This window comes from Penicilliopsis zonata, assembly GCF_001890105.1.
Source record: "Penicilliopsis zonata CBS 506.65 unplaced genomic scaffold ASPZOscaffold_5, whole genome shotgun sequence".
Classification (NCBI taxonomy): Eukaryota; Fungi; Ascomycota; class Eurotiomycetes; order Eurotiales; family Aspergillaceae; genus Penicilliopsis; species Penicilliopsis zonata.
In genome coordinates this window covers 839,968-859,513 of record NW_019208915.1, presented here as the reverse complement: position 1 = coordinate 859,513, position 19,546 = coordinate 839,968, and the positions used below count along the sequence as shown (strand labels likewise).

General features: G+C 57.0%; 5 protein-coding genes across 5 annotated transcripts; 3 read left to right on the top strand and 2 right to left on the bottom strand.

Annotated features, from left to right (window-relative positions):
* Positions 1 to 67: 67 nt before the first annotated feature.
* ASPZODRAFT_63070 (hypothetical protein) lies at positions 68 to 1,776 on the bottom strand (the record flags this gene model as incomplete). The annotated part of the gene is made up of 3 exons (XM_022729123.1): positions 68 to 210; positions 268 to 1,376; positions 1,445 to 1,776. 3 exons carry the CDS (start codon positions 1,774 to 1,776, stop codon positions 68 to 70), a joined length of 1,584 nt encoding a protein of 527 aa, XP_022582267.1.
* Positions 1,777 to 2,084: 308 nt separating this feature from the next.
* ASPZODRAFT_114822 (hypothetical protein) lies at positions 2,085 to 4,365 on the top strand. Its single transcript, XM_022721092.1, has 3 exons — positions 2,085 to 2,323; positions 2,387 to 3,499; positions 3,565 to 4,365. The coding sequence occupies exons 2-3, from the start codon at positions 2,415 to 2,417 to the stop codon at positions 4,298 to 4,300; spliced, it is 1,821 nt and encodes a 606-aa protein (XP_022582266.1). The 5' UTR covers positions 2,085 to 2,323; positions 2,387 to 2,414; the 3' UTR covers positions 4,301 to 4,365.
* Positions 4,366 to 4,574: 209 nt separating this feature from the next.
* ASPZODRAFT_15201 (hypothetical protein) lies at positions 4,575 to 5,850 on the bottom strand (the record flags this gene model as incomplete). The annotated part of the gene is made up of 2 exons (XM_022725803.1): positions 4,575 to 5,750; positions 5,836 to 5,850. The coding sequence occupies 2 exons, from the start codon at positions 5,848 to 5,850 to the stop codon at positions 4,575 to 4,577; spliced, it is 1,191 nt and encodes a 396-aa protein (XP_022582265.1).
* An 876-nt stretch (positions 5,851 to 6,726) lies between these two features.
* On the top strand, positions 6,727 to 11,466 carry ASPZODRAFT_141323 (hypothetical protein; the record flags this gene model as incomplete). The annotated part of the gene is made up of 4 exons (XM_022724742.1): positions 6,727 to 6,834; positions 6,893 to 9,202; positions 9,272 to 10,395; positions 10,476 to 11,466. The coding sequence occupies 4 exons, from the start codon at positions 6,727 to 6,729 to the stop codon at positions 11,464 to 11,466; spliced, it is 4,533 nt and encodes a 1,510-aa protein (XP_022582264.1).
* A 1,125-nt stretch (positions 11,467 to 12,591) lies between these two features.
* On the top strand, positions 12,592 to 19,458 carry ASPZODRAFT_63788 (hypothetical protein; the record flags this gene model as incomplete). The annotated part of the gene is made up of 5 exons (XM_022729184.1): positions 12,592 to 14,314; positions 14,378 to 18,512; positions 18,573 to 18,759; positions 18,832 to 19,133; positions 19,194 to 19,458. 5 exons carry the CDS (start codon positions 12,592 to 12,594, stop codon positions 19,456 to 19,458), a joined length of 6,612 nt encoding a protein of 2,203 aa, XP_022582263.1.
* Between the last annotated feature and the right edge of the window lie 88 nt (positions 19,459 to 19,546).

The window sequence follows — 19,546 nt, the reverse complement described above, 5'->3', positions numbered from 1 at the left end:
CCGACCAGCGTCTGACACTAGTGTTTAGAATGTAGATAATAGCTGCCAGTTTATTCAGCTCAACTGCCTAATTAGCAGCCCAATTGAACTGAAGGACGAGCTTCTCTCCGCGCGGTTTGACTGTATAGGCGTCGATTTCCTCCATGTGATCGTCACTCACAATTGTCGTGGTGAAATTGGTATATATAGATGCCACCGCTAATTTCATTTCTATTCCATAAATTAGCCATGAAGTTTCAGAAAGAGAGAAGGAGAGAGAGAGTATACCTTGCAAAGCTAGATTACTACCCACACACATTCTTCCGCCACTTCCAAAAGCCCAGAACCATCGCTTCATCTCTTCCAGCTTCACCGGATCAGTGGTATCCATCCATCTCTTGGGTTGCCATGTCTCTGGACTTGGAAAGACGTCTGGATTTCGATGCAATGACCACGCCTGCGCATTGACTCTGGTGTTGGGGGGGATATCGCTGTATCCAGCCAGTTGACACGATGGATACGGAGTGACTCTCGGCTGAATCCCTGGAATCGGGGCGTGCAGACGCAGTGTTTCCGTGATGATCGCCTCGAGTATTGGAAGGCCATCGATGGACTTGGCTGAAGGCAGCTGGGGCGAGGCAGTCGACGACGACCGTGGGAAGATAATAGCTGGTTCCAACGTGAGTAGCTCTTTGCGAAGTTCTTTTTGCAGATCTGCGTCCTTGGAGAGCTCCCAGAATAGATACGTCAGGGCCACAGCGCTGGTCTCATGACCGGCTGTTAAATGGTCATACATCTCACACGCAATCTCGAGCCGCTCTTTCTCCCGAGCTCCCAGGTCCGTTTCCTTTTCTGGGGCCTGCTTTTTCAAGATTGCCTGCTTCAATTGCTTATAGACCACTGGCTCAACACCCAGCTCCGATGATGCAACATCGTCCTCCGCCTTATCACAGAGCCCCAACCCCCATGCATCGAGGACGGTATTTGCATCGTCACACCACTTGGGTATCAGTGGAATCCGCAGGTATCTCGCCCAAGAAACCAAGTCCGGCACCTCCTGATGATAAAATTCAAACGGTTTTCTGCTCTGGTAGAGATGGAGCATGGTCTGCCGATAGGAGTTATTCTGCAGGAAATTTGTGCCATTTTTCAGGCCAAAGAGGTACGCGGAGACAAAATCCATCGTGAGACCTTGGTCCAGGTCATGCATATCAATTGGACTCTGAGACACGGCTGCTTCGCGCAGAATCGGCAAGAGACGATCGACTATGATTGTATGTGAAATCACACGCATCTGTGCAGACGACTGCAGAACAGACTTGGAATATATATTGGAGAGCATCCGCTTGCGACTCGAGTGAGATTTGCTGTCCGTCATGGTAAACATGCTCACCGTCCTAGACACATCCTTATTAGCCACCAAAAAGTCCATTCTACAAGCTAAACAAAAGGCCCTCAATCTCACCCGAATGACCCAAACACCCGTGGGTACCACTCATGCTTCTCGAACCCCCCAGTGTACACCGTCTTGATACCTTCATCCACACAATTGATCGAGATCTCCGAAGGCCCAAGACGGATGATAGGGCCTAGCCTCTCATGAGCGGCATGGATAGTGCGATTGTTGCGGCTCTTGAATCGTACCCAGAGAATCCAGACAGGAGATATCGGGGCTGACCAGTGTGCATTGGGGATCTTTGACAGGGGAGACAGAAAAACCGGTCGAATCACGTACGTGTAGACAACCAGAAGCACTGCCAAAGCAGCCGTTATCATCAGTACAGGTGAGACCGCCATTTGGAGCCCGTCTATAGTTCCTATTAGACAGTAGAAACGCAGACGGTTTCTCTCCAAGATTGACGAAACTCGGGACGGGGGGAACGTAACCTTCAGATATAAGGACACAGATAACGCAGTTCCTATCCAATCTCTTCGTTAGTAATTGTCACCAAAGATAAGAATCTTCAGTCTCGTTTTCCCCGGTTGCTTTCCCCGCACAGCCAAAGTGAAGCTGAAGTGATAAGCAGATGATAAGAGAGGATGACATAAGAGAAATCGTTCCTCCCACGGCGGTGAAATATGATTTCATCTCTCGCCATTTGCTGCCTGGATACAATTCTGAATAAACACTGAACATTCTCCACGAGCACTACTGCCTGTTTGATACCTTTGATTTATTTTATTATTCTCTTCAGTATGTCTACTGCTGGGTTATACTTTTAAAGTATTCCGCCAGCATGGCTCAGCTCCTCGATAATCTAGCGTCCTGGCTCCCTTTGCGTATTTTGTATTTGTGGGAATTAAGCGACTCTTTCTATTAGAAGATTCCATAGACTGTATACATGTGAGTTTGCAGTGGATTTATGTCTGGAGGTCTTTGTATGCAAATACTGATCGAAGACGACAGCTGAAGGATATCACCCTGACTTAAGACGATGTTGGCAGATCTACCCTCTGAGATTATCTACGAAATTGCAACACATCTCCTGACAGCAAGTGCTTTGGCGAGCCTGTCTCAGACGTGTCGTCGGCTGAACCAGATCGTTACCGCGGAGGACTCTCGTATTTTCCGAGCGCTTGTCAAGAGCCGGTTCCCGTATATCCAGACGCCTTCCTTCTGGAGGGATGCAGCGCAGGCCCTGACGGCTCGCTCCCGGGCGCTGGACAGACACGCTGTGATAGCTCGGTTTGTGCTTCCGGCTGAGGATGCGGTGAAGATTGGGTCCCATCGGGCGACTCGACGAGACAATCCGACGCTTGGTTACCGCCCGGCGATCGACTCTTACGAGTTGTGGACTGGCGGGAAATGGGCTGATAAGCGTGAGGTGGTGGCGTGGGGAGCAGCAGATGAGTTGATGATCCGAATCAAAGAGTCGGGTGCAAGCGCTGGGGAGAAATGGCTTGTCTTCAATGACCTGGATCATATCAGCAGCTACGACGATATCTGCGGTGTTCACCTGCTCAAACCGACTCATCACAGCGCCCGGGAGGATGGACACGAACACTTGATTTTCGGTCGTGTGCGTGGGGATCTTGTGCATCTGGCCGTCTCGCCGGAGGAGAAGACACACGAGTATCGTCAGAAGTTCGTCACACACGGACAGGAGCTCGTCAGAACTGACCTCAGTAATGGAAACGAGCCCATCTTGGCGGCCCATTTCGACAACGGCTCCATTGGGCTTTACCATACAGTCTCCGAGGAGGCTGAAGTTGAACCCTTTGGGTCCCTCCGGCTCGAGTCCGCAGACAGCGGCACTCGCCATGGATATTCGAAATTTCTCTCGCCTAGTCGAATCGCCGTGGGGACCGGTGGTCTAATGAACTCATTGTCGATCTGCACGATCACGCCTGAGACGGTGTCAGTGTGCCGCGAGATTGGTGTCGAGTCCTTAGACCTGGAAGAACGTGCTGGTATGTCCTGGAAAGCCACTGTGAGTGGCATAGCGCCTCTCACTTGCCAGACAGCAGGCGGGGCTTCTGGAGACGTGTTCCTGGCGGCATGGGGAGACCGGGCTATCCGGTATGCTTCACCTCTACTTGAATCATTTTCATATTCGTAGACCCAGACTAACTCGGTGTTTTTAGAGTCCATGACCTTCGCTCCCCGGAACCCTTTGTTTCAACCTACCGTGACGAGACAGACAATAACCCGGTATACAGCCTCCAACCATTCGGCCACGACCGGTTTCTAGTGGGAGCAGGAGGCGACTCGGTGTTGAAGATATTCGATCTCCGCATGCAAACCACTTGCAAGCATCTTGATTCCCAACATGGTCTCGGGCTTCCACCTCCAACCCCCTCCAGCAGGATGTCTTCAATGGCGGACGGACCGCGGAATCGGAATCCCGGCTCACGCAAGAATTTCTCGCTCTTCCTATCCTACAACCCCCCCGTGAATGGACGCGGGATCCATTATCAAAGGAGACGCCATCGCACTTCTAACGATCGATCCTACCGGGGTCCAATCTACACCTTGTCCTCGCCCTCCCCATCCTCGCCGACGATCTACGCAGGAATCATAGATGGCGTCTTGCAGCTCGACTTTGCCTCGGCAGACGACCTGACAGGATCTTGCAGAAAATGGTACGAAGACAATCTCTCCCTGAATCTGGACTGGAGCAGATCTGCGCCCTTGCGGACGAAAATCCTCGATTTATCGGGTTACGAGCGCCCCGACGCAGACGACCTTACCACCACGTCTAGATTGAGGACGCAGCGGCCATTCGAGTCTTTGGAAGCGGCCGAGACGGAGTCCGGTTGGGATCAAAGATGGGAGCCTTTAGATGATGGAGCGTGGAGGCGACGTGCCCAAGATAAATAGTTTTACTTGATATACATGGATGCTCATGTTAGGTGCATAGGAAAAGCATAGCGTAGAAATGACAGTTTAGTCTATTCTTTCAAACTTTTAATCTAGGTGTATCTTCGTAGCAAAGCAGAGCGTTGCATCGAAGCAATACGAAAAATTAGGAACAAAAAAAGAAATCCGCCTGCTCCATCAGCGCCTTGCTTAAAGCAAAGAGAAAAACCCCGCAAAAACCTTTCAACCTTTTTGTCCGATCTATTGAATAAGAATCGGCAGCAGTCAAAATTGTTTAGTCTTCAAACTTGAAGCTCTTGCCCCCGCTGATGTCGATCGGTCCGCCACGGTAGGAGCCGCGCTTCTTCTTGTTCTTCTCCTTGGTGAAGCCCTTGCCGCGGGTGACAGAGAGATCTTTCCAGGCGCGCTCGGCGTAGGCATACGGAACATACTCGTTCGACGGATGGTCGTGGGGAAGCGCGCTCAAGGCAGCCAGAGGGGTCGGCCGGGCGCCGGTATGCTTCTTCTTGGGCGCGACTTTGCCGGGGGCAGGGCTGTCGTAGGCCGAGGTAGTTTGCTGCTGGTCGGATTCCGAATCCTGGACAGTGCCCGTAGTATCGGTGGATGAGTTCTGCGAGGCCTGCTGCTTGGCGTCACTTTTCTCTGAAGCATCAGAAGCAGACGAGCTCTCGGATCCGCCCGAATCGGATGATGGAGTTGCCTTCTTGGTGTCATCTTCAGACTCGGACGAAGAGTCCTCTGAGGAAGAGGATGAGGAATCAGACCCAGATCCAGACTCGGAGGAGGAATCGGAATCGGAATCGGAATCAGAGTCAGAGTCGGAGTCGGACTCGGAATCAGTGTCAGAACCAGAGTCAGAACTAGAGTCGGAGTCAGAGCTAGAGTCAGAACTAGAGTCGCTCTCCGATGAAGACCCCGAATCCGAATCCGATTCCACCTTTGCCTTTTTGGCTTTGGGGGCTTCGTCCTCTGAGCTAGAATCAGAGTCGGATTCCGATGAGCTGGACTCCGCCTTTCGTTTCACACCGGCCGACTTCGTAGCAGGAGCCGGGGCAGAAGATTTGTCCTCATCTTCATCTTCATCATCGGCATCGCTATCAGAGCTTGATGAAGAAGCGGACGAGGAGGCGGGCGAAGACTCTCTAGATGCCTTGCTATTCTTCGGAGCATCGTCCATCTCAACGTCGGAGTCGTCGCTAGACTCGTCTGAACTATCCTCACTCTCCGAACTGCTTTCATCGCTGTCACTAGAATCCTTCTTGTTCTGGGATTCCCAGCTCTGGAAGAGATCCAGCAGATCAGGCGCGTTCTCCGAATCGGCAGCCTTGGTCACCTTCTCCTTCAAAAGTGCCTTACCAGCCTCAGTGAAGCCATACTGGGTCAGAAAGGCGGCGACAGAGGCAACAAGCTGCGTGGGAGGAGGCGCCGGGGCGCTTTTGCTGGTTTTTGTCTGTATCACGCGCGAATAAATCAGCAAACTCAGATCTTGTCGACTCCCTCCCTGTGAGCAAACAACCCAGTCTGGCAGGACTCACCTTCTTCGCAGCCATAATGCCTGGCACCCAATTGTGTTTGTCTCGCCGTCGAACAGCAGCTGCGACTGTCGAAAGAAAGTCGAAAAAAAAAAGGCGAAAATACACTAGCCAAGGCGGTAAGAGCTAAAAAGGCTCCCATTGGCTGTTCAGAAACAGGCTTAGCGCCGTCTTCACGTGGGCGTCGCCGTCACACTCACACCAACCGTTGCTGACTCAGCACCAGGTGTCACGCCTGCCGAGGGGAACAGAACGTGAGCGTCATGGAACAGGGGGAGGGAAAAGACTGGGCAGTCGATTCAGTCCTGTAGAGGGCGCTTCTGGGATCTGGTACTATGCGAATCGCCATCGTGTGCTCCTAGCACGGCCCCGACACTCCAGGGGCACTGCTCAGCAACTGCTGTCTCCGCCAGGGTTCGCGAGTGGCTGATGAGCTAAGGTCGCTGCTACTACTAAGTTAGCTAATTCCGTCAGTTGCCTGTCCATGCTATTAACTGTTGAACAGTTGGGACGCCTCCCGCCCAGCGCCACGGACACGCCTTTCAAACACGCCGGCGAATTCGGCTTGCGATTCTTGGGGGATCTACTCCTGTCGAACTTGTGTCGAGCTTGCAGTTTCCCGCCCGGGTTACGTGGATCGCCCCCCGACGATGCCCAGCTAGCCGCCCGAACCTCCTGAACGAGATACATTTTCCAGAAGCATGTTGAAGCACGGGCAGGACCGCCCGCGGGGGAGACCAGGCGAGCAACCTCCTTTCAGGGAGCCGCGCCGAGGCGGAGATGGTCGTGGCGATGGAAGCTCGGGGCCTGGAGACGGCGGATCGACGAGAGCGGAGAAATTCAAGGATGAAAAGAGAAGGATTATGCAGAGTTGTTTCTCAAAGAAAGACAACGATGGCGTTTGTATGTGTACAATTCCCCCCTTCGAGTCTATCGTGTGGTGCCGCGTGGTGCACAGCACACTGTCTGTTGGACAATCGCTCTGAGCGCGGAAGCGCAGGGGTAAAGCTCCACGTTGGGCTACGTCTTTTCGCGAACAACTCGTGCAATCTCATTGCAGAATCTCGTTACTCCTGTGTTGATTGCCTTGCTGCAAGTGCTATTTACTGATTTGACTTGTCTCTTAGTTGTTGAATCGTATATCACCCATGTTCGGATAACAGAAGACGGTGCTCACCCATCTACCCCTCCCCCTCCAGACTCGCCACCCGAGAATAAGAAGGCCCGTGTGATTGTGGTTGCAGTACGGAGATCCGGCAGAGTCCGGATGCACAAGGCCAGAGAGAACAGTGACGGCTCCTTTTCGATCGGTAAAACGTGGATGCTCGATGATCTGTCTGCTATCCAGTCGTACAGCGCCCTGGTGGCATCGAATCCGACGGAGCAGCAGCATAAACAATGGGCTTCGAACATGGGATTTGTTGTGACGGTGGGCAAGCCCTACTATTGGCATGCTGCGACGTCGAAGGAGAAAGATTTCTTCATTGGCAGTCTAGTGAAGATCTACATAAAATACACTGGCGGCAAGGTCCCGAATCTCATTGGATTCGATGAACGCGAAAAGCAGATGATCTTTGAATCTGGGCCTCAGGATCCTTTGGTACCTCCAGGTTCTAGAGCGGCTCCCCCAACTCATCCCTCATCCGACGTCGCAGCACCTCCACGTCCGCCGTCGGCCCAGGCCAATCGACCCCAGTCACCATATTCGAACCGTGCACCCAGTCGAGACGGGCCTCGAAGCCTCCGGAGACAGGCGTCTGAAGATCCCATGTTGCGAGCGCAACGAAGCAGAGACCAGATGCGGCCTCCCCCGGGCCCAGCTGCGAAAGTTCCTCTCCCTCCTTTGGTTCCGAATCAGCCTGGACTACCAGAGCAGCCACCCCCACGAGCAACCGAACGACTCGCAGCGACAGACAACCGGATGCCGAGAGGGTCCGACTCAAGAGCGAAAGATCTTCCCGCTGGGGTTCCTCCTGGGGCTGGGCCCATTTCCAAGTCAAGGGTATACGGAGATTCGGATGAGCACAGCGTGGCTAGCAGCCAGACAGAAGGACGACAGTTATCTTCTCGGGATGGAAAGGGTATGCCAGAGCTCAGACCTGTGCGAAGTCATGATTCAGGAGCAAGTTCGCCTGAGCTGCGACGGAATAAAGACGGTCTTCGGCCAGCCACTCCAGCATCCAGTACTGGTGAAAATAGATACGCTGCGCATAGCCCGGCCGGAAGCTTGGGTCAGAGATCGATACAAAACGAGTCAACTGACAGGACATCTACTCCGGAAAGTCGTACGCAACACGCACCGCTCAAAGTCAACACGTCAACTCTTCCTCCCTCGCTGAGACCTGGCTCGGCCGCCAGCAACCGCCCACCCCCATCTCCAAGAGCAGAGAAGGCAGATCCGATCGCAACTCCCGTATCCGCCCATTCAGAGCCAGCAATTGCAACTCCGGTGGTATCGACACCACAAGAGAGTAAGCCCAAGGAGCCTGCCCTTCCAGAGCCCGAAACGGTTATCTCGCCAGCCAGTCCTCCTGAAGTGCCTTCTGGGGAAGCCGCCGACGAAGATGCAGAGGCACATCGCCCAGGCCTGGGGCCCATGATCAAGAAAAAGTCGGCGAAAGACGTTGCTGGTGCTTTCCGTAAAGCCGCGACCGCTTACGGGGCCTTCCGACCACGAGTCGGAGGGGCTGGAGAACGATTACTTGCTGCTGCAAAACAGGCAAAGACCGATGAGCCAGATGGAATTACAAGCGTTGTTCCTGCGCCATCACTTCGCCCAGGCACTGAGTCTGCAAGGGACGCTGGATTGGAGACACCGGATCAAGAAGCTCCTTCCCCTTCTCCTGCTGTTGCTGCTGCTGCTGCTGCTACTGCTGCTGCTACTGCTCCCATCACTACATATACACAGAAAGAGCCTCCAACTGTTGAAGTCACCGCCGACGATGGGACCACTGCTTTGGTGGAGATCGTCAAGCCATCAACCGATGCGACGATAGAATCCATGAAAGAAGCCGCCAGATCGGTGTCCCCCGCTTCAGTTGAGCGTCGACGACGGAGGCGTGAAGATAACACCGCAAAATACCTTCAAGCATTGGGGATTGATCCTAGTCTTCTTGAGGGACGCGGCGTAGAGTTTGACGACATCCTGACCGATCTAGGTTGGAATGGCCGTCTAAATGATGAGAAGAGGATCGAAGATCTGGAAGCCGACGTGCGTCGAGAGATTGGCCGAGTCGAAGCTACCAGCTGGCTAGGCAACGTGGAGCAGCAGGAGGGGAAAGTCGATCAACTTGCACAATTAATCGACAAGACGATAGAGGAATGTGAAGAGCTGGACGGGCTGCTGACCCTCTATTCCCACGAATTGAATGTGAGTTTCCAGTAACATTTCTTCTAATTTTTGGTCATTTGCTAACCCTTTTTTTTTTTCTCCCCCCAGACTCTTCATGATGATGTGGCCTATATCGAAGCACAGTCGCAAGGGTTGCAAGTCCAGACTGCCAACCAGAAATTACTTCAAAATGAGCTACAGAATCTTCTCAAGACACTGTCCATCTCGTCAACTGACCTCCAGCCGCTGAGAGAGGCCTCCCTTAGCAACCCCGACGGACTGAACGACACCGAAACCTCACTGTCAATCCTGTACAAGGCGATGCTCATGATTGACTCGGATATCTGGCAGAATAAGAAGCGGATGGGTGATGTCGCGGGAGATCACGGCAGTGTGGGCGTCTACGCCGACACTGAAGTGGGCCAGATGCGTGCGATCAAAGAAAAGAAGGAAGAATACCGCAACCACGCACGTCAGTTCTTGCAGCGACTGCATCAGTATATGAAGATCGCTTTCAAGATGGCCGAGTCGAAGATGATCGAGTTTTCCAAGACGATGACGACGGCAAAGGATCCGATGAAGCTGGACAACGAGTCGCGCGACTATTTCCGTCAGGAGCTGTGGATGTACCATACTCTCATGCTGTTTGCCCGAGAGGTGAGCACGAGCGAGTGGAACGGCCTGATCAGCTTGTATGAATCGCAAGCCAAGATCCCGTATCAGAACGAGTTCCGCGACAACAGCCTAGTGTGGAAGCGGGCCGCCCGGACGCCTGTGATCGAGGAGAGCGAGCTCCTCTTCACGCACCAGGAGAAGGAGAAGGAGACCGACGGACTCACGATGGCAGCGCGCAAGCTAACGGTGCGACGAGGGAAGACCGTCCGGGCTAACGCTGGTCTGAGACTCTCCCTAGGCGACAAGAAGGGCGGCAAGATCGATCCGTACGAAGCCTTCAGCGGCGCCCTTCAGGAGAACCTGAAGATGATCTCGGACGAGCAAAACTTTTTGGTCCAGTTCTTCCATCTGAGCTCGCTCGCCAATGCTGACTTCCCGGACCTGGTGGCATCCGCCCACCCCGACGAGCGGCGCCGACCTGATTTCAGCGCCAAGCAGCTCAACGATCCTGACCGCGAGATGGCGATGAAGCTGGAGCAGGTCATGGATGAGATCTATAACTTTTGGCCGACAGACCTGCAAAACATGGTGGACTGGGCCACTAAAACCGATCCTTTGTACGTTTTTTTTTTCCTTTTCTTTATATATATATATATATATATCATGCGACCTTCCATCTGCTAATGCTCTACTCTAGACAAGGCATCGGAATCTTATTCGCCCTGGAGCGGGCGATCTCAGAAAATGAAGACACGAACCAGGAATTCATCATCCACGCCTTGCAGAAGCTGCACACGCGACTGGTGGGTCTGTTCAATCGGTTTGTGGACGAGCAGATCCGGGGCATTGAGGAGACGAAGGTCAAGGTCAACAAGCGTAAAGGAGTGATTTCGTTCATGCGGGTGTTCCCCAACTTCCTGGTGGCGGTGGAGAACATGCTGTCGCACCCGGCGGCGGCGACGTGCGAGGTGCGCAACAGCGTGAACGAGGCGTACAACCGGATCAACCGGGCGATGTGGGAGTCGCTCAAGTTCATTGCCAAGGAGGCGCCTGGCCAGGCGGCCGGAGGGTCGGTGATGATGACGACGGGGTCTGCCGGCGGGGCGGCGGCAGCGGCAGCAGCAGCCGCCGGGGACCCTGAAGACAAGGAGGTGCTCAACTACCACATCCTGCTGATCGAGAACATGAACCATTACCTGGAGGAGGTGGAGGTGCGGGACTCGCGGCAGCTGCCCGTGCTGGAACGGTGGCTGCAGCGGGCGCAGCAGGACCTGGACGAACACCTGAAGCTCTACCTGGACGCGGTGATCCACCGGCCGCTGGGCAAGCTGCTGGACTTTGTGGAGTCGACGGAGGCGCTGCTGGAGATGACGCCGGGCCCGCCGACGACGGTGGCGGCGCGGGCCAGCCACTCGCGGTCGCTGGCGAAGAAGGTGCTGGCGGCGCACGACAGCAAGGAGCTGCGGCGGGGCATCGAGCTGCTGAAGAAACGGGTCGAGAAGCACTTTGGCGACGCGGACGACCCGGGTCTGAGCCGCAGCCTGGTGCTCAAGGTGCTGCGCCAGTGCGAGGCGCGGTACGAGGCGGCGCACGAGCGCACGCAGCGCATCTGCGAGACCGTCTACGAGGGCACTCTCGAGCTCGAATGGCGCGTCGAGGATGCGCAGGCTGTATTCCAGCATCGCTGATAGCTACAGCTAAGCTGAGCTATCTACAGTTGTACAACTCTAGATCAATGACAGTTCAATAACTGAAGACCAGTGGGAGTAGTTGGAAGTGAGAATCATTATAATCGGATCTTCCTCTATCATCTGTATACTAAATGATGTACGCAGCATAGCAGAGCATGAATGGCATTAGCATACCTAGTAGTTAGTATCTGTTCCTTTCTTTCTTTCTTTCCTTTCCTTTTTTTCCTTTCCTTTCTTTCCTTTCCTTTCCTTGTCCTTGTCCTTGTCCTTGTCCTTGTGCTCATGCTTACGCTTATGCCTCACTGCCTTATTGCCTTATTGCCTTATCGCCTTACTGCCTTACTGCCTCATGCCTTATGCCTTATTGCCTTAATTTTCTGCCTCATGCCTTCTGCCTTACTGCCTTAATCTTCTGCCCTCTTCTATGCCTTCTTGCCTCTTATTAAGGGACTTCACTGACTCTTGAGTCTTCAGTTGTCTTATCATATTGACCTAATTATTCTAGTAATTACAGAATAATTGTGATAAGAATGACTCTATCCTTACTCAATCCCTCGTCACACTAAGTCCCCTTCAACTCCGGTTCAAGCCAGGCACAAACAATTGTTTAGAGCCAACCTTCCTTCCTCTCCTATCCCCAACTCCCTCCTCTCCTTTTTCTCCAATTGTCGCCAGTCAACGACATCTCCTCGAGACGCCTCGATCTCCCTGTCAATCACTCCATTTCCTTCTCCTCCACGTTTATCTCCATTTCTTTAAACCCCCTCCCCACACGCTCGCTACACAGTGGACACCGCCCATCCCCCTGCCGCACGGTTCGTGTCAAGTCAGCTAGGGGCCGCGAACAGGTCACTTTCCTCTTCTTCTGTCTCCAGTGGCCCAGCACTCATTGAACTGACTGGTTTGAGCAGATCTTCTTGCCATCGAACCGATCGATTTTCCACTCCTCGATCCTCCATTCTTCCGATCTTCGATTCCTCTCATTCCAACGGAGCTGCATGGGGCCACGAGACCGCATTCCTTGACGAAACGCTCCCCTCCATTCCTCTCTCTCTCTCTCTCTCTCTCTCTCTTTTCCCCTCCTCCCTCTACAATAGGGGCGACAATTGAGGGCTCCTCGACATGCCCTGGCGGCCGTTGCCTCGCATTGCCTTTGCCGTCGCCATCTACCCCTTCCAGCCCGCCGAGCCCGCGGACTTGCCCCTCGAGCTTGGCGACGAGCTCTATATTATCGAACAGGGAGGCGTCGATGGCGAGTGGTTTAGGGGATACCTGGTTGCGCCCCCGTCGCTGCTCGCCGGCTTGACTTCGGGCGAAGGTCAGACTCTTGAGGCTCGCGTCTTCTCCGGCATTTTCCCCCGCAACTGCGTCGAGATCCGCGAGGTTCTAGGCGACAGCGATAATACTTCAAAGGCTTTACAGCAGCAGCAGCAGCAGCAACAGCAACAAAACTACAATTATACTAACCAGAATCATGTCAATGGCGATCGTCTTGCCATTGATGGATCTTCCGCTGATCAGCGCGCCAGTGGTGCCTATTCCCAGGGTACGGCCGATGAGGACTCCCACGAGGTGACCGACGTCGTCATCGCGAAAAAGGGCAAACCCGCCCAGATCTTCATTCATACCAGGCCCGATGACGCCGAGCAACAGCAGCAGCTGCTGCTGCAGCAGCACCAACAGTCGTATCATACGCCCCTATCCACTGCGACGGGCACGATGGCGACAACAACCTCGGTCGCCCTCCCGCTGACCCCCATCACCGTCTCGCCGCGCGACCCAGACGCGCCCAAACCCGCCGCCCCCGTGCCCATGCTCAAGATCGGTGACGAGTCGCCCACGTCGCTTGCCGAGCCCCTCGTCGATGAGATTGCCTCCTGTCTGCGCGAGTGGCACTCCACTAAACTGCACGAGCTGCTGCTGGGCCGCCAGTACGCCCGGCTCGAGGAGATGACCAACCTCGTTCTCGAGCTCGATCTCGCCCGCCGCCAGTTACTCCACGACGTCCTGACCTCCCAAGAGAAAGCCGCCCTGCGCGATGAGGTCGTCTGGAAGCTCGTTCGCGGGAACAAGATGCTCGGTGACGGCGTCATCGTCCGCGACCCCCAGCAGAATGGCCGCCTGCTCACCGGCGACGACTCCGCCCTCCTCCTCACCAAGCTCCAGTCCGAGATGAGCATGCTCGATACCCAGCCCTCCGCCCAACTCGACGCCGCCATCCTCCACCATCTCCTGCTCGAGGTCAATGCCGTCTCGGGTACCGCCCCGGGGCCCGTCACTCTGACCATGCAATTATGCGCATCCTCCCCTCTCACTGCCGCCGCTCATTCCTCCACCTCCTCCTTCTCCTCGTCTTCCCCCCCATTGAAACCCCTCTCCGAGCCCTACATTCTTGACATCCCCTCCCCCGACAAGTTCTCCAGCACCGGCCACAGCAGCAAGCTCAAGACCCTCTTCACCGAACTCGCCGCCACCGACATAGGTGACGGCTCCCCCACCGGACCCCAGCTCTACCTGGTTGTCAAGGTGCAAGCCCCCGACGTTGTCGCCATCAACACCCCATCCATACTACCGCGCACCTCCACCTCCCGCGAAATAACTTCCCCCCCGGCTGCTGCCGCTGCCGCTGCTGCTGCTGCTGCCGCCGGCGGCAAGTCGCCTCCGCCACTCCAGTCGTCCGTCAAGGGGAGCCTCCGGACACGTCGCAGCATGATGTGGGCGCCCAAATCTCGTGGTGCGACGGGTAGCGCCGACGGCAGTATGACCAATGCTAGAGATTTCTCATCCTCTTCGAGAGGGCCCCCCCTTTCGTCCGACAGTTCAACCAGCGCCACTGGCAGGGACGGTTCTGCCGCGGCCGCGGCGGCGGCGACGGCAGCAGCAGCAGCAGCAGCAGCAGCAGCAACAGCCGTTGCTTCCAAAGACCCCAAACGCATTCGGACGGTGGGCATCGGTTTCTTGGAGATCTCACAGCTCCTCAAGCAGGACAAAGATGTCGAACAGGTTATCAATATCTGGTCTCCGAGGGAAGACGGAATAGGATCGGTAGACGATGGGGAAAGCCCCTCGGGCACATTTGAGACGTTGCTTCACTCACTACTGCCCAGCACTACCGGCAGCTACATGCGTTCTCGTCAGGCGGCGCGGATCCATCTCCACCTGCATCCCTTTTCCAGCCCGGACGCGGATACGCTGGTGCGCAAGAATCCCACCATCCTGCACAACGTCATCCAGACCCGTCGCATCGGCTTCTCCGAGGCGCCCACCAAGCCCCGGTCCGACATCTACGTGACCCTCCACCAGGCCGTCTTCCCGCCTGATGCGTTGCTGTCGCACCCTCAGGCGGGGCAACTCACGGTGCCCACCGCGTCGGGCTTGCAGCATCTGCAGCTGACGCTGGAGGTCCGCAATGCCTCGGGAAATCGCATCGATCGGTGCATCTGTCCCTCCTCAAACACCGCGACCCACACGGCATGGCGCACGACGATCGCCCGTCGGGGCACGCCCTGGCACCAGACCATCTGTCTCAAGATCCCCACCGACCAGATCCCCGGCTGCCATCTCATCATGAGCGTGGCCGACGCGCCGGAATTCCCCTTTGCCCTCGCCTGGTTGCCTCTGTGGGACCAACGGGCCTTCATCCGCGACGGGCCCCATTCCCTCCTGCTGCACGCCTACGACAAACATACCTCCAACATCGAGCAGGGCGGCAAGGGCGCCTACCTCTCCCTCCCCTGGAGCGCCCTGGGGAAGAATGAGTCCGCCAAGGACGAGGCCCTGACGGGCCCGCTGTCCACCCTGCGCCTCGAAACCCACCTCTGCAGCACCGAGTACTCCCAGGATCAGATCCTCCTGAGTCTGCTGAACTGGCGCGAGCGCCCCGTCGCCGAGGTGCTGGGGACGCTCCGGCGGGTGGTGTTTGTGCCCGAGATTGAAATCGTCACTCAGCTCCGTAGCGTCTTCGACGCGCTGTTCGGCATCCTGGTCGAGAACGCCGGCAACGAGGAGTATGAGGATCTGGTCTTCAATGACCTGGTCACCGTCTTGGGTATCGTGCACGACCGCCGCTTCCACCTGGGCCCGCGCGTCGACCACTACGCCGACCAGCAGTTCAACTTCCCCTTCGCCACCCCGTGTCTCATCCGCAGCTACCTCCGGCTGCTGCAGGCCACCACGCCGGACGCCCAACAGGCCCGCACCCTGCGTGCCGCCGTCAAGGTCGGACGCCATCTGCTCAAGTTCATCATCAACGCCCGCGGCCAGCAGAAGGCCAAGGAGGAAGGCATCGGCATCACCAAGGTCCAGTCCACCTTCAACCGTGATCTGCACACCATCTTCAAGTCCTTCGAGGCCCTGATGCGCAACCCGTCGCCCGCCATGGTCGGCAGCAAGACCCTGGTCGTGCAACACTTTCACACCTGGCTGCCGCAGCTCGCCCAGGCCCTCGGCCGCGACGAGATGATCATGATCGCCCTCAGCTTCCTTGACGCCTGCAAGGACGTCAAGGGCATGCTCGTCCTCTACAAGCTGGTCCTCATCCAGAATTACACCCAACTCGACCTGTTCGCCGCGGGACCGGAGGAGCGCCGCAGCCTGATCACCAGCTGTATCGGCTGGCTGGCTCCCTACTGGGGCGCCACGGGCACCGTCTCGGACCAGTACCGTGACCAGGTGCGCCTGTGCTGCGCCATCATCGCCCAACTGGTCCAGCAGCAGCCCACGGACCCGCAGCTCTACGCATTCATGCCGCGCATCGTGGCCTCCTACAGCGCCATCGTCCTCGAGGGCGTCGACGAGACAAGCTACCTCTCCCTGCTCTTCAGCCGCTCCTTTCCCTTCCAGGTCAAAGCCTCCCCGAGCGAGCAGCGCTTCGACGAGGCCCTCGTCGAGCTCTCGGCCCTCATGGCGGCCATCGCCAAGATCCCGAACCCGCACCCGCCCCCGCTCAAGGAAGCCGAGCTGCATACCTTCCTCACCCAGGCCCTCGAGGCCTACACATCCATCCTCAACTGTGAGCCGTACCCGGCCAGCTGGCTCAGCGTCCATGTCTACCACCACCGCGCCACGGTCAAGAGCCTGGAGCACCTGCTCAGCGTCCTGGTGGACCGATTCCTCCCGGCGCCGGATGACGCCGACGCCTTCGACATGAAGCTCTGGGAGTTGTTCTTCTCCACGCTGCTCAAGGTGGTGTCGAGCGAGGTCCTCGCCCTCGAGACGTTTCCGGAGCAGAAGCGCCGCGCCGTCTGGAAGATCGCCGGCGATGTGCGGGAGCAAGGCGCCGACCTGCTGCGCGCCAGCTGGGACGCCATCGGCTGGGACACCACGGACGAGGAGCGCGACCGGTACGGCCTGCAGAAGCTCGGTGGCTACCAGGTGCAATACGTTCCGGGCCTCGTCGCACCCGTGATTGAGCTGTGCCTGAGCGTGCACGAGGGCTTGCGGCACGTTGCCGTCGAGGTGTTGCGCAGCATGATCCTCAGCGAATGGGATCTCAACCAGGACCTGTCCATCGTCGAGACCGAGATCATCTCCAGTCTGGACGGCCTCTTCCAGGCCAAACACGTCAACGAGGGCGCGGCGCAGCAGCGGATCTTCATCCACGAGCTGCTGGATCTCTTCGACGGCGTGGCCGAATTTGACGAGGATCTCGCCACGGCAGTCCGCACCCTGATCGCCACGGTGGACGAGCTGCTAGAGCTCCTGGTCGCGTCGCAGAGCGGATCCGTGACGCAGAGCCTGCATACCCTCAAGCTCATGGAGTACATGAAGGACATGGGCCGCGAGGATATCTTCATCCGCTACGTGCACGAGCTCGCCCAGACCCAGGCGGCGGCGGGCAATGCTACCGAGGCCGGCCTCGCGCTGCAGTTTCACGCCGACCTGTACAGCTGGGATCCGCTGAAGCCCGTGGCCAGCCTGCCCAGCCCGGCGTACCCGGAGCAGACGTCCTTTGACCGCAAGGAGGCTCTGTACTTTGAGATCATCCAATACCTGGAGGACGGGCGGGCATGGGCTCTCGCCCTGGCCTGCTACCGCGAGCTGGCCGAGCAGTACGAGCAGACGATCATGGATTTTTCCAAGCTGGCCCGCGCCCAGAGCTCCATGGCCCGCATCCACGAGTCCATCGCCCGCGAGGACAAGCAGTTCCCCCGCTACTACCGCGTCGTCTACCGCGGCCTAGGTTTTTCGCCCACGCTGCGCGACAAGGAATTCATTGTCGAGGGTGCCCCCGCGGAGCGCATGGCCTCGTTCGTCGACCGCATGCAACGCGAACACCCGACCGCCCAGATCCTCACCCCCGGCGAGACGCAGGATCTCGAGGGCCAGTTCCTGCAGATCAGCGCCGTGAGTGTCCACCGCGACCTTCACCACCCGGTGTACCAGCGCTCCCGCGTGCCCGCGTCGGTCCGTGACCACCTGCTCGTCTCGGCACCCGTCCGGTTCGCCGTCACGTCCAAGCGACACACGAGCGGCATGGACGTGCAAAAGCACTGGGTCGAGAAGACCGTCTTCACCACCGCCGAGCCTTTCCCCAATATCTTGCGTCGCAGCGAGATCATCGCCGCTGACGAGCTTCGGCTGCCGCCGCTGCAGACCGCCATCGAACGCACCTGGCGCAAGACGCAGGAGCTTGCCATCCTCGAGAAGCGGGCCGCCTCAGGCGAGGACCCGAGCATGTGCTCCTTGATGGATGCCCTGCAGCAGTTGTTGGACCTAACCTCCTCATCGCCCAGCTGCGTGGCGCTCTACCGCCAGTTCTTGCCGAAGAATCCCTTGGGCGGCGTACTCGAGGAGATCCACGAAGCGGAAGATGACGATGCTGCCGACGAAGAAGAAGAAGAAGAAGAAGAAGAAGAAGAAGAAGAAGAAGAAGAAGAAGCAACCAAGCCCATGGACCCGATGGAGAACGCTCTGGCTGCCGCGCTCATCGATCACGCCCTAGAGATTCGTCGGGCCCTGGCCCTGCTTCACCGGCCCGCCCATCAGGCCACCCAGGCGGAGCTCCTGCGGCGCTTCGAGGAAGCCTTTGCCCCGGAGCTGTCGTCGTTGGCGGCACATCTTCATTCAACTCCACTGGGCCCATCAAATGGCGAGCCAAACAGCCGCAGCGGCAATAATACTAGAAGACACCCGTCTGATGCTCGGCAACGGACGATCAGCCCGGAACACCAGCAGCAGCAGCAGCAGCAACCCCGAGTCGACCTTAAGCATTCACAAAAACAATCTGTGGGCAGTCGCATCAGCATCATCAACCCGTTTAAGCGGTCGAACCACACGCACGCGAGCTCGGTGGCGACAATCCAGGCGCTGGCCGATATCAAGCAACATCTCACTGGTGAGGGGGCTGCTCCCGCCGACCAGATGATGCCTAATGGGGATACGTCCGCCGCCGCCGCCGATCGCGATGACGAGACAGCGACGATCCACAGCCGGACGACCAGCCGGTCGCGCGGCGGCCGTAGCGATACGCACCAGAAACGCCGGAGTTGGTTCGGTGGCAGCGGCGACAAGACCCATCATAAATATGGCTCGTCAGTGTCTATCACGGCCGGGGGGGAAGACCATCATCCTACTCGGCCCGTGGGGACGTCGTCGTCTCGAGAGGTATCGAGCGACAGTCGTGGTCCGAGTGGCCCCGAACATGGCAAACAACAACACCAACAGTCCACCCAGCAGCAGCAGCAGCTGCCACCACCACCACCACCCGCCACCCCAGCCTCGAGCGGACGCTGGTCGACAATCCCGCCGCCGCAAGAGTACGGCCGGCCGGCGACGGCGCGCAGCACGGCGACGGCGTCGATCAAGGGGCCCCTGACGACAAACATCTCGACTGCACAGTCGATGCCTGTGGCGTCGTCGAGCTCGAGCGGCGTGCGAGATACCGTGCTCAAGCGACTCAGTCTGCTCAAGGGGGTGGGCCGGAAGGGAAGCCGGCATGACTTTAACAAGACGGGGAATATCTCCGGCATGACTCTTCGCGAGGAGTGATACTTTTCAACTTCAACTTCAACTTTTCAACTTTTTATACCTTCTACACCCCTCTTGATACTTTATACTTCTACTCCTTCCATTATTG